This window comes from Gracilinanus agilis, chromosome 2 (genome assembly GCF_016433145.1).
Source record: "Gracilinanus agilis isolate LMUSP501 chromosome 2, AgileGrace, whole genome shotgun sequence".
Classification (NCBI taxonomy): Eukaryota; Metazoa; Chordata; class Mammalia; order Didelphimorphia; family Didelphidae; genus Gracilinanus; species Gracilinanus agilis.
Genome location: NC_058131.1, coordinates 31,118,947 through 31,133,062, shown reverse-complemented (window position 1 = coordinate 31,133,062; position 14,116 = coordinate 31,118,947). Strand labels below are relative to the sequence as shown.

Genomic DNA, 14,116 nt, shown 5'->3' with positions numbered 1-14,116 from the left:
AATTCTCTACACTAATGGTTCTTCTTTTTTAAGAGATGGCATATGCTACGCGGCACTGTGGTTGTTTCAGATCATGATACTATGGACAGTAATGGGCAGCTCCATGACCTTCAGATTTAATGCTCAGGGTGCAGAATTGCGTGTCCTGAAAGAAAGCTGTGTAATAGCTAAGGGAAAGACAGCAACAATTTATATGAATATGGTTTTGGGGTCTGTCATGCTGTTGAGATGCTATGGATGAAGAGGGGTTTTCAAACTTCTGCTAGCAAGACCATTAAAAATGCAAAGATCATTAAAGAACTTTCTGCTCTTCCACTACCTGCAGCCTTGGTTATTATTCATTGTTCTGCCCATGCAAGAGGGACTGACTCTGTCATTAGTGGAAATCAAAGGGCAGACAGTGAAGGACCTTAGAAGGATCTGAATTAATTTTAACTCTGACATCTGATAATGAATCAATTTTTTCTCTCTTATAATGATTTTGTAATAATAAATGGAAGCACAGGTCTAAAGCAAGGCAGATTGATGAGATTTGGAGTCATCAGAGAGAAAACTCCTACTTCCAGAGAACCTTCTATCATCACATGTGCTTTTCTATTCACAGGAATGTCCACTTTGGTACTCAGAGGATTGTGAACTCCATTAGAAGAATTGGGTAGCCGAATATAGCCTCCCATGTATGTGCCTCTTGCCCAATCTGCCAGGAATATTATAATCAACAAGCTTTCTGTGCTGATACCTTTGGTAGGAATTCCATGACTTGTACGCCTTTTGGACATTTGCAAGTTGACTTCATTCGTGTGCCTAAAACTGGACATTATAAAGTTTGTCTTGTTATAGTGGACCAACCCACTGGGTGGGCAGAAGCCTTCCTTGGTATTTGTGCCACAGCAGCTTTTATTGCTTAAGTGCTATTGAGGGAGATTGTTTCCTGATTTAGCCCACCTGCATGTGTTTATTCAGATAGGAAAACTCATTTTATTGATTCCATTTTATCACAGGTTTATTCTTGCTTGGGAATTACTTCCAAATTCCACACACCCTACTATTCCAAGACCTCCGGTCTTATTGAACATATGAAAGGAGAATTTAAAAACATGATTGGCAAACTATGCACTGAGACTTACTTGAAGTGGCCTGAGATTCTTGCCCTATTTTACCTGTGCAGCAGACTTAGGGGAGATCTCTCACCATTTGAAATGCTCTTTGGACATCCCCCTATACAGGTCAAACTTTCCCCCCCACTGCATACACATCATTAGTAGGGGGGAACATTTTTATTGCTTCTTATATATAAAAATTGCAGATTGCAAATTACATGAACTTCATAACTCTGGAGATATACAATCTGCTTGGGAAGTACCCCTTCCACATATTGCTAACTATTCCAAATGCCATCAAAATTGGAGAAAAAGACTCTTGGGTTCATTGCTGTCATGTATACTAATACCATCTATTGACACTATCACTTTCATTGTATATTATTACTTATTTGTCTTTGGATTGGGTTTGTAATTAGGAATATTATAAGTAAACATAATTAAGTTTACTCTGTTAAAAAATGCTAGCCTCATTTCATACTATTTTGTTCTCAGCATTTAGCCATATTACATTTTCTTCTTTTTTTCCTTCCTCTAATTTCTGGACTAAGGATAATGCTATGGTCCATAGCCAAATAGGACATATCCTACACCAAGGCAAGGGCATAGAACCTTATGGATGCCGAGTCTGTCAACAGTTCCATTGAAGCTCTACTTTATCATGGGCAACAATTTCAGTTCATATGAATGAGATTTTGCCACAACTTGCACCTCAGGAGGATCACATTTTACCAAACAAGCCTTTTGCTTTTGTTATATGTCACATAAATAATTACAATTACTATCATTGTTTTTTGAGAGATTCACAGATTTAAAATCTCAGTTGATTTTAACATGTCTTCTAAGGTAATTTTCAGATATAGAGGAGCCCTACTCCCACTGACTGACCATTTACCCACCTTTGATTTATTTGTGTGTTAGAAGAGATAAGGGGTCAATGAGTAGCAGATATATGGATGACAATATGAAGGGCAACCTCATTATTCCATTCACTACCATAAAATGTATCTGTGCTAAGATAAGACTCAAAAGCAAAAAGGAAAGGTCACACACGTATCCTTTATGGTTACTGTCTCATTATAGTTGAAAACAGATTTCCCATAGGGTTTGGTAACCAGTTCTATGTTTTTTAACTCTTTGGTTTACTCTTCCCTTTCCCAAGGGTAGTATGGGATGTGTGATTTGGCTTATGTTACTCCACCAGTGTCAGTGCATAATCATTTTATTGGCTGGGTAGAAAACTCCACAGTTAGGAGTCTGGGCACTTGGTGATATACATAGAGCAAGATATCTAGACCTAATTCAACAGCCACTTCTTCTGAACTGTATGGATGAGGATAGTAATAGATTCTATTAGCAATATTTCTCCTGAGGTTGAGAAATTGGCTCAGGATACACTTCAAGCCATCACCCAAACTTAGCAAAGATAATCATGGAAAATTGACTAACCTTTGATATGCCTATGGCTGCTTCTGGGGATGCCTGCACTCTTACTGATCAACCTTGTTGTTCTTACAAAAATAGATACGGTGAAATTGTTACAAATTTTTACCAGCTTCAAAGAATGGAGAAAAATTTGAATGACAATCAGCAAATTGCATTAGAGACCCATGTGACATCTGATGGTACATGGTGGAACCCCTTATGGCTATAGGGAACAAGATTTTTGGCAACTATAGCTAAATAGGCCTTTTTAATCCTGGGAATTTATGTTCTTTTTAGAATTTGCCTTGTATTAAAGTCTATGCCAAGCTTTTTCCAAGGGAAAATCTTTGTACCTTTATACTAAGAATCATGATCATATTAGAGATATAATAGATTTAACTTTTAAGTAATCAATCTGAATTTTTTAATGCATATGTTTAACTGTTACATTGTTTAATGGGGTTTGAGAAGTGATCTTTTTCATTTTTTTCTTTTGTTAATTTTAAATATGATTTTTTAAACTTGATTTTATGGAATTATATCTGGTATTTGGTATTGAAGAATCAGTTTACTATATCTAATAGTCCTGACAATATTGCCTACCCCAAAGTTTAGACTATCAAAAACTGTCAGTGGTTATTAAATTTTATGGGACTATAACTGATGTTTGTCTGATTCCAGGAGAACTAAAGAGGGACTGCTAAGAAACCACCAATTGGTCCTGATAAGCCAATGATCCTAGATGTGTCAGCAGCCCTTGTAGGATTAATAAATGTCAGTGTCAAAGTGAGGGAACTGTCTCAGGACAGAGTTGGAAGAGTCAACTATTCAACAGAGTTCTGAGGTAGTCCTTTTCTGATTTAGCCTATAAAACACGAGCCTGCAAGACATGAGAATATCCTTATGTAATAATTAAAAATGGGTTTGACAAATATAAGAATTTTAAAATTGTTGTTGTGGTTGCCATTTATAAAAATTAACTCGAATCACAAGACTGTTTGTAGCTTTAGTAGCTTTATTACAGCAGAGTAGAGATAATAAAGAAAGGGAAATGTAGGAAGGAGGTAGAAGATATTGCCTACCTAAACTAATTAAGTCTGGATCCAAGCGCCTCACTGAAGAGAATGTTCCACCGAAGACAGGAGAAGAGCTGAAGTGTCAGTGCCTCTGGTCAGGGTCTCCTCAACCCAAGTGAATCACTGAAGCCAAACTCCTTGAGCCACCAGTGCTGAATCCCAGGCAGAAAGCAATGCCTAATCAAGCTGAGCTGCATCAGACTGAGCTACAAAAGACCAAAATGTCCACAAGGCTGAGCTGCAAAGACTGAGCTGCCAAAGAATCTCAGGGTCCCAGAGGCTCCCGCTTATACCCAATTTTCTCCATCCATCAGCTCTTCCCATTTCAGGAATCAATCAAAGTTTCTTTATTTGCCTGGCACTGCCTAGGGGGCAGTGCCTATGGGACCCACCTCCCACCCTCTGAGGGTATGAACTTTTATCAAAAGAATCTTCAGTTCCTGACTGATTAAGTTAAAAGGGTGAAGCACTCCAAGTACTTGATTGATTAAGTTAAGATAAAAAAATTCCCTTTCACACTTATATGGATTTGACTCCAGCTTGCTACCTAATGACTCTTGTATAAAGTAGAAATAGGACTAGGGGATCACATTCCCTTTTTGTCAGATTTCTATCCTTTTTTGTTTCTTTGGCATGGCAACTTTCTTTAGTCATAGCAGATGGTAGGTAACTACATGCTTGTAGGATATAAACTACCTCCATTAGGCCTTGAATATATATCAGAGGTTTATTATAATTATATATATTATTTTTCCTCTTATTTTTAGGAAAGGTGATTCATATTATTTGGGTGACTTATTTAATGCATTCTTAAATTAGTAACCCAGCCATATAGCCTCACCAAGTCTATTGTTATAAGTGAATATTCAACATATTGGAATATTATTTTGGGTTATTATCAGGATATGTGTGTGCTTATACGTAGAATTAGATCTTGGACAGAATCTCATCCTCCTAAGGGTATTCACAGTTGAGTAACTTTCTGGGCATAGATCCAAATTGCTTTGGAGAATGGCTAGATTAATTCACAGGTTCATCAACAGTACACTAGTGTACCTGTTTTCCTATAGTCTCCAACATTTGCAATTTTCTCAATTGTGAAAGTTGAAAGGAGGTTTGACCCAGTGGCCCATAAGGTCTTTCCAACTTTAATTCCTTGATACTGTGATTCACAATGCTTTGTATGTAAGAGTAATGTACAATCACCTTGAAAATACCAGCAGGAACCAGAATGTGATAGGAGTTCAATTTCAATCAATGGCCACTGCATTTTATCCTAAAGGTCATGGAGGGAGGGCCACACAAGCTTCTTGAGTGGAAGACTGACATGTTCAAATTTCTAGGAATATAAGTTTATTAACTGAATGTAGGATCGATGTTAGAAGACTGAGCCTTGGGGGAGAGAGAATTTATTAGGAGAGTGCTGTAATAATCAAAGAAATGTTTTCTTCAGGACATGATCCTCTAATTAGACCACTCACCATTGTGATAATGAGATTAAATCTACCTTGCCCATTCTCAAATCTAATCATGAATCTAATCTTACACCATTCATGGGTAAATGTGTCTTCTTGGCCAAGAGAATTTCTATATTTATTGGAGTTTGAGGCTGGGATTCCAGGGCTCCATCATTCCTTTCCCTCCCTGCTTAAATCCTCACCTGTCTGCATTCTGAGATTCCTCTGGAGGGCAATGAGGAATGGGAGAAGGATGGATATCCTGGGAACCTTTCTTGGCTCCCAAGTACCCAGCTATTATGTTCTTTGATATTGCTTCCTGAAAGTGAGTCCAACTAGAGGCTGGAGGAAATTGTATTTTCTTCTAAGATGTTCCCAACTAGGTAGCTTTTTACTTTTTCTCTAAACCCATACCAGTATTGACTTGTGAGGTAAATGAGGGAAGGGAAAGGAAACAGGAACTTCTCTCCCCACACACATTCTCACTGAGCAAATCATAAGTTTCCCTATTCAAAACCACCCACTCAGATAGACTGTTCAGACCATGGGAAAAGAGGGTTCAATTTTTTTAAATTTGGGAGCAATAACAAGGGTGTTCATTTGTGTTTCTAGAGTATTCTAATAATAATAATGCTGATAATCCTATTCTTACCAATAGTAAGAATATATTATAACATATAATATAATATAACATAACATAATATAATATAATGTAATATAATTTAATAACATATGTAATGTAATGTATTTTCGAGACAATAATACAGGGTGAAGGCAGAACTTCCAAGGGGTCTTAGAGCTATCAGGTACAAGGGGACTGACTGCCTAACAGTGCTCATAGCAGCTCATAACAGCCAAGGAAAGAATTTTTAGAGATAAAAGTGCTTAAGACTGGGTAAAAGTCCTAGGCTCAGAAAAAAGACTCTGGGAGTCAAGTTCCAGAAGACCTGAGAAATCTAGCAGCTTTGCTAAATCAAACTGACCTATGCTACACTGACAGAATCTGAATTAGCATCGAGGCCCAATGGGCCAGGGCTAGCTGAGTCAGAGGAAAAGAGGTAAGCTATTCAATAATCGGAAGCAACTAGGTGGCACAGTGGATAGANTAATATAATATAATATAATATAATATAATATAATATAATATAATACCAATAGGATTATAGGCGAAGCTAGAAGGAAGCTTAGTCACTATGTATCCAATTCCCTCATCTTACAAATGAAGAAATGGAAAACCTAGGGAAGCTAAGTGATTACACAACTAATATGTGTCAAAGGCAGGATTCAAACCCAGAACCTCCAGGTTCCAGAACTTGTGCTTCTTACTTTGTTGGTACACAGTACTTCTAAGATCTGTGATTTCATATGTGGGCCCTTCTTCCACCAATACCCTGAACAACTCCCTTTTCACTTAGATTGGGGCTTTGCTTTAAAAAAATCTGTTTATAATTTAATTCAACCCAGGTCTCAAGTTTATTTACATATTGTCATTCATACAGAATGATAATTCAATGATCCATCCCTGAATGAGGCAGCATGGAGTATTGAGTTGTACACCCATTGAGTGCAAAAGTCTATGTATATAAACATATACATAGTATATACAGTATATAAGTATCATTTGTAATGCTGTGTATTTGATATTATGTATTTAAAAACATTATTCTAAGAAGAGATCCACAGTCTTCACCAGACTGCTAGAAAGACACAATACCCAAATATGATTAAGGTTCTCAGATAGGGTTCAACATCAAGACTTTTTTTTAATCCTTACCTTTGTCTTGAAATCAATACTATGTATTTGTTCCAAGGCAGAAGAGTGGTAAGGGCTAGGCAATGGGGGTCAAGTGACTTGCCCAGGGTCACCCAGCTGGGAAGTGTCTGAGGCCATATTTGAACCCAGGACCTCCTGTCTCTAAGCCTGACTCTCAATCCATTGAGCCACCAAGCTGCCCCCACATCAAGAATTTTTGAAGCAAAAAAATTCATTGCCTTGTAGATGTGGAGATGAGCTTCTCCAAGTTCACCTAGGCTAGTCCTTGGATAAGAGATTAAAGGCAATCTGATGGGGTCAGAAGTTCCCCATCTTTGGAAGTTTTTCAGCAGAGGCTGGACTACCACCAGTTGGGTAGGTCATTGTGGAAATTCTTTTCATGTCAAGATTGTAGTAGATGGCTGCTGCAGTGCTTTCCATCTCTCCAATTCTGTATTTCTGGGACATAATCCATCACATAGTGCATGCTCCAAGCCCTTCTAGATTGATGGCACCTGCCAGCTCTCATACTCTGACCGTATGGCCTTGCAAAGCACACCTTCTCAACCTGAGGCATCAAAGGGTGGCTTTTACTGGAGGAGTAACAATGACAACACTCTACAAAGTAAAGGATTCCCCTTTCCCCAAAATCCATTTCTGTCATATTATTTAATGTTTTTATACCATCTGTGCTTAATATCTATACAATGAGGCATTCCTTGCAGGTAATCAGAGAGCACCATCTTGATTTGTTCATTCTAGATTTCTGACATTTAAAGAAATGACCCAACTCACCATCAAATCTCAAGAATTTATTAATGTCTTGAATATAAAAAAGTGGAATGAACTTCTATCCATGGCAGTGTTTTTCCTCTCACTAAAGGTGTGCGAGCAAAGACTGGATTACCATTAATCAACATAATATGGTAGTGATTCCTGTTTAGCATTGAATTAGCCTGGATGCCAGGGAGATCCTTTCTAGTTCTGAGATTCTGTGATTCTACCCATCATAAATCCCTTTTATTTTTTGGCAGTAGGGCTTTTGGCACAAGGGAAGAGAGTCAATGGTGGCAGTTAACAGCCTTAATGAGTGTTGTGGTATGCTCAGTATTATTGTGGATCAATCAATATATTAATAAAGAGTTGAAGGCAAAGAAGGTTCAGAGAGCCTTCAGAGTGAAGAAGCAACTGTATATTCATAGAAAAAAAAAGGAATCGCTATTATCTTCCATTTCAGAGAAACAAAGGCTTCGTGTGATTTCCAGAAGCCCAGACGCTCATATAATTGTTGAGCTGGGTAATTCAGCTTAATAGTACTCAAGACCACATTATCATAGCCTTGGTCCTGTGCAAACTGGAGCACAGTTTGAGTAAGGGATTTGGCAATACCCTGGCCCCAGTGCTCTTGGTCCACTGACAAATGTAGCAACTCCAGGTTTTTCTGTCTTCCTGAAGCCTCTTGTACTGGGCAGGCACACACTAGTCCCACCACCTGCCCCTCTGACTCTGCTACCCACAAACAAGACCCTGTGTCACTGAGGTAGGATTTCCTGATGTCTCTCATGTCTGTACGCAAAGCATGGTCAAGATAAGAGGAGAAGGGATATCCAGCAACCCACCACAGGACAGCCAGGAGGCCCAGGAAAGCCAAGAGAGACAGGAGGAGGGAACCAGACCCAAGAAACAGGAGTGCCGGACCCCCTAACAGGAGCAGGAAGCCTCTTGGTTGCTTCAGCAGATGGAAGAAGCAAGAAGGAATCAGATACAGTGTTCCCTTAGTGAATATGTCTATCACAGTCTCCCTGTCTTGGTCTTCATATTTCCGGATGTAATAGGGAGCCATGGATTCTTCAGTCTCCTTCTCCAAGGGACCCTATAGAATAGAGAAGACTGGCACTCTCCTTATCCAGTCCAACTCAGTCCTACCACCTCCCTCCCTAGAACTCACTTTCTTTTCCTGGAAAAAAAAAAAAGCTGTTGCCTGAATGGGGGATTGGGAGGCAAAGGAGAGAAACTGTTCCTATTCTACCCTCTATTAGCTCTAGAGTTGTTTTTCCCCCATTTGGAGTCAGTCTGCAAGACAGTAAATTGGCTGAGGATGGAAGAAGCAAGGACTAAAGAAATCCAGGAGTGTGATTCTGGGACATCTGGAATAGACAGACTCCCTGGATGAGATTTAAATGTCTTTTCTCTCAATTCAGAGCTGCCCCGACAGTGTGGTACATGGGACAGAGTGCTGGCTATAGAGTCAGAAGGTTTGAGTTCTAATTCTGCCTTTGTCACTTCTTCCTTGAATAACAGTGGGTGAGTCACTTAACCTATCTAAACTGGTTTCTGATCTGTAAAATGGAGGTGGGAGAAAGTGAAAGAGATGGCATCTTAGGGTTCTTTAAGCTCTAAATCTTTTGTCCTATGAAGAGAACTCAGAGACAGATGAGACTTCTTCCAGGGGAACTCCCTCTCCTGTCTCCTTACCTCTTATTTTTCTAGATTTAGACACTTCCGTCTTTTGCTGTTGCTGCCTTTGCAATTTGTATTTTCTTTTCAGGCTGCTTTTATAAATGTTTCCCCGAGTGCTTCCAAGTCAATGTGGGCTGCCAAAAGATCAGTGGCCTTTCAACTGCTGGACTGATCTGAGAGCACAATAATCACTTTTTCACTCTTTTCTTCTACCAACTCCACCCCCTTTCACACTCAATACTCAAATACTGAGTGTGGCATCCTGTCCAACCTATCATCTTGCTCTTCCCGTTGAGGAGAGAACCAGGCTAGCCCATTGGAGATTGGAGAAGCCAATCCACATCTCCCTAGCCTCTGGATCCCCTTTTTCTTTGTGCTTTCTCCCTCCCCAAGCATCCTAGCCTTCTGGCTATGATTCGGACTAACCCAGAGGTATAACTGAATCCTAGTATGAACATCCTGAAAATCCTTCTTCTGATCCGGTTCTAGTTTTGTGGATACAGTGCTTTCAGCAGCTAGCAGCCAGGTACAGACTCAGGCTTTCCTTAGGATCACACATTGAGAAAGAACTTACCAGAAGTCACTGGGTCAGAGAGGGATGTAGGGGGAATGGGCTTTCCCATTACTAGAAGTCTTCAAGCCTCAGCTAGATGGTCACCCTGTAGAGAGAACTCCTGTTCCACTCTGTTTTGGATTGGGGAATCCTTAAAGGTTCTTGTCCCTTAATGGTTCTGTGATACCATGATTTCTTTTAGATGTTTAACAAAGCAGAAGACTCCCACGCTTAACTTTTGATCACAGAAATGAATGAATTTTCTTAAAAGCCAACTATATGGAAAATAGTGAGATAAACATTGAGAATAGAAATTCAAAAGGGAGGCAGACTGTGTCTGCTCTCAAGGATCTTCCTTCCCTAATAAGGAGAAACAACACATAAAGGGGAGTAGTAGCCAGGAACAAGAGTTTGGATCAGAGGAATAAAATTTATTTCACCATTTCCCACCTCCTTAATTTCCGGTATCTGGATAGTATGAAAAGAGCTGCTATAAATATTTTTATTCATCTGTATACTTTTCCTCTTTATTTTGATCTCTTTGAGGGTATAGGATGAATAGTAGTATTGATAGGCAGAAGGGTAGGACTTGTTTAGTGACTTTGGGGACTTAGTTCCAAATTGCTTTCCACATTGCCTGGACCAGTGATTCCCCCAAATGGGCACTACCGCCCCCTGGCGGGTGCTACAGCGATCCAGGAGTGCGGTGTTGGTCACAGGTGCATTTATCTTTTCTATTAATTGCTATTAAAATTTTTAAAAAATTTAATTTCCAGGGGTCTAAGCAATATTTTTTCTGGAAAAGGGGCGGTAGGCCAAAAAAGTTTGGGAACCCCTGGACCCCGGACCAATTTATGTGAACAGTATATTACTATATGCATGTTTTTCCATAGCCCCTGTAACCTACCTTTCTTATCATCTTTGCCAATCTGGCAGGCATGAGGTAGAACTTCAGAGTTGTTTTGTTTTTATTTTTCTAATCATGAATGATTTGGAACATTTTTTCATGTAGCTATTGACAACTTGAGTTTATTTCTTTGTAAATTGCTCCTTCATATTCTTTGACCATTTGCCCACTGGGAAATAGCTCTTGGCCATAAATTTGAGTCATTTACGCCTATTTCTCAGATATGAGATCTTTTTTGGAGAAACTTATTGCAAAGAATTTATCTAGTTTCCTAGAAACAGCCTTTCTTATTCATTCATCCTAAAATTCCCTCCTGAATGACTCAGCTTGGCATATACCAAACATGTTCATAGACACTGTCTGGGGAAGACAAGCAGTTGGCCAAAGTTTTCCTGTTTCTGAGATAACAAAAATTAAAATAAATATACAATCCCATTTGACCCCATCTGATCAAAACTGTTATCATACAACAGCTACTAGGAACTGTTCCCTGGTTTAAGGAGTATGGGGGAATGTCAATGGAGGTGGGGAATTTGGGTTTCAAGTCCTAACAGAATGAGTGTCTTAATTTTATACCCAGTCCTTCCCACTTGGCAGATTTCTGGTTTACCTTGGGACATATGTGATTAGCTCAGCCAGGGATGTGTATTGCCAATGTCCAGGAGTACTGGAGAAAAACCAGGTTATTCCTCGGGTCAGCCCTATACCAACCCTTTCCTTTATTCAGGAGCCCATCCTCTAGGATCCATAGCAGTTTGGTCACTGATTAGTCACTTCTAATATGAACCTTTCTGCTACAGCCCCTCAATTGTGGGGAAAATTCCCCTTCAAAGCTTATCCTAGCATTCTCCAGTCCTTCCCCCTAGTGATACGCCTATGAACCTTTCCCCTTGCTCTTATGTAAAAGGATTCAACAGAACGAAACACTCCAAAGGATTTTAGATAGACCATGGTTCAATGAGTTTGCAGTAGAAGAACATGTCCTTGGGAGCAAAGTTGTATTTCTCTTGGACTCTGTAACCTGACATCAAAAAGCTTATGAGGAGTCAACGGGATCAAAGCCAAGTGATATTTATAACATTCTCGAGATTGAGGAAGTCCTTGGGGGTGCAACTGAAAAAACTAGAAAAAGAACAAATAAAGTATCTCCAACTAAACACCAGAACTAGATATCCTAAAAATTAAAGGTGAGATAAATAAAATGGAGTGTAAGAAAATCATTGAATGAATAAATAAAACTAGGAGTTGGTTTTATGAAAAAAATCAACAAACTTGAAAGGGATGAATATGCCACCATTGAAGATAAAATCAAAGCAATTATTAGGAGTTCTTTCACCCAATTACATGCCAATAAATTTAACAATGTAAGTTAAATAGAAGAATACCTATAATGATCTAGATTATAAGAAGAGGAAATAGAATACCTAAATAAACTTTTTTTAGAAAAAGAAATTGAATAGGCCACAAATGAACTTCCTGAGGAAAAAAAGCATGAAGAATAGATGGATTTACTTATTTATTTATTATTTTATTTCTTTAAACCCTCACCTTCCATCTTAGAATCAATACTGTGTATTGGTTCCAAGGAAGAAGAGTGGTAAGGGCTAGGCAGTGGGGGTCAAGTGACTTGCCCAGGGTCACACAGCTGGGAAGTGTCTGAGGTCAGATTTGAACCCAGGACCTCCTGTCTCTAGGCCTAGCTCTCAATCCACTGAGCTACCCAGCTGCTCCAAGAATAGATGGATTTATAAGTGAATTCTGTCAAATATTTAAAGATCAATTAATTTCAATATCAAATAAATTCTTCTAAATAATAGGTAAAGAAGGAGTTCTGGCAAACTCTTTTTATAAGACAAGCATGGCATCGATACCAAAACCAGAAAGAGCAAACATGGGGGAAGAAAATTATATACTAATTTTATTAATGAATGCAGATTCAGAAATTCTAAATAAAATATAAGCTGGGAGGCAATAATATATCACAGAGATCATACATTGTAACCAAAAAGGATTTATACAAGGCCTAAAAGGGTGGTTTAATATAAGGAAAATTATCAACATAACTGATTATATAAATAAGAAGAATCATATGATTATATAAATAGATACAAAAAAAGCTTTTGGCAAAATACAATACTCATTCCTACTAAAAAACACTGGAAAGTATAGGTACAAGTAGATTTTTTTTCTTAAAATGGTAAAAAAAAATATCTACTTAAAACCATCAAAAAATATTGCTTTGATGTGGAGAAGCTAGAAGCCTTCTGAAGATCAAGAGTAAACAATTATGCTCATTATCACCCATATTATTTAATATTATATTGGAAATTCTAGTGATAGCAATAAGAGAAGAAAAGAAATTGAAGGAATCAGAATGGCTAAGATGTAACCAAACTATCTTTCTTGATATGATGGTATATGCAGAAATTCCTACAAACTATTTGAAACAAGTAATAATTATAACAAAGCAGCAGAATATAAAATAAGTCTACATAAATATTAGTATTTCTACTTATCACTAACAAAGGCCTGCAAGAAGAGATGGAAATAGATACCCCACTTAAAATAACCATAGACAGAATAAAATATCTGTGTGAATAAGTCCCAAAAGAAACCTAGGAAGTAAATGAATACAATTATAAATTTTTTGTGCAAATTAAGTCATATTTAGATAATTGGAGAAATATTCATTGTTCATTCAGGAATGACTGAACAAGTTGAGGCATATGATTGTGATGGGTCTGGGAGAATGGAAGGAGTATGCACAATGGCTGTTAACTGAATTAAATTGCAGAGGGATGAAGTTCAAATCTTATTTCTCTTGTTAATGATCTGCTTGACTTCAGGAGAGTTGTTGCATCAGATTTCTGTAGCATTTCACAGTTGGTCAAACACCTTTTCCTCAATCATCCAGAGAGGGAGGTTTCATCTGGCAAATGGCATTATGTGCCACAGAACTTATTCAAAGAGTTCACTACCAGGAAGCCTTTGGAAAATGACTGAACCTCTTTGGGATTTTATTTTCTCATTTAAACAATTAAAAGGCTGAACTAAATGACTTCTGAATTTGCTTCCAGCTCTAGGTCTATGGTCATAGTTATATTTATCCCTATGTCACAGATGAGAAAACGAAGAATTAAAGGGACACATTGAACTAACCTAAGTCACATAGCTAGTAAGTGGTAGAGCTGAAGTTTAATACTATTAAAAAAAAACCTTACCTTGTCTTAGAGTCAATACTGTGTATTGGTTCCAAGGAAGAAGAGTGGTAAGGGCTAGGCAATGGGGGTTAAGTGACTTACCCAGGGTCACACAACTAGGAAGTATCTGAGGCCAGATTGGAACCCAAAACCTCTCATCTCTAAGTCTGGCTTTCTATCCACTG

General features: G+C 38.4%; 1 protein-coding gene across 1 annotated transcript; it reads right to left on the bottom strand.

Moving 5' to 3' along the window:
• Positions 1 to 7,982: 7,982 nt before the first annotated feature.
• On the bottom strand, positions 7,983 to 8,654 carry LOC123234509 (putative N-acetyltransferase 8B). The gene has a single exon (XM_044660410.1). The coding sequence runs from the start codon at positions 8,652 to 8,654 to the stop codon at positions 7,983 to 7,985; it is 672 nt and encodes a 223-aa protein (XP_044516345.1).
• Between the last annotated feature and the right edge of the window lie 5,462 nt (positions 8,655 to 14,116).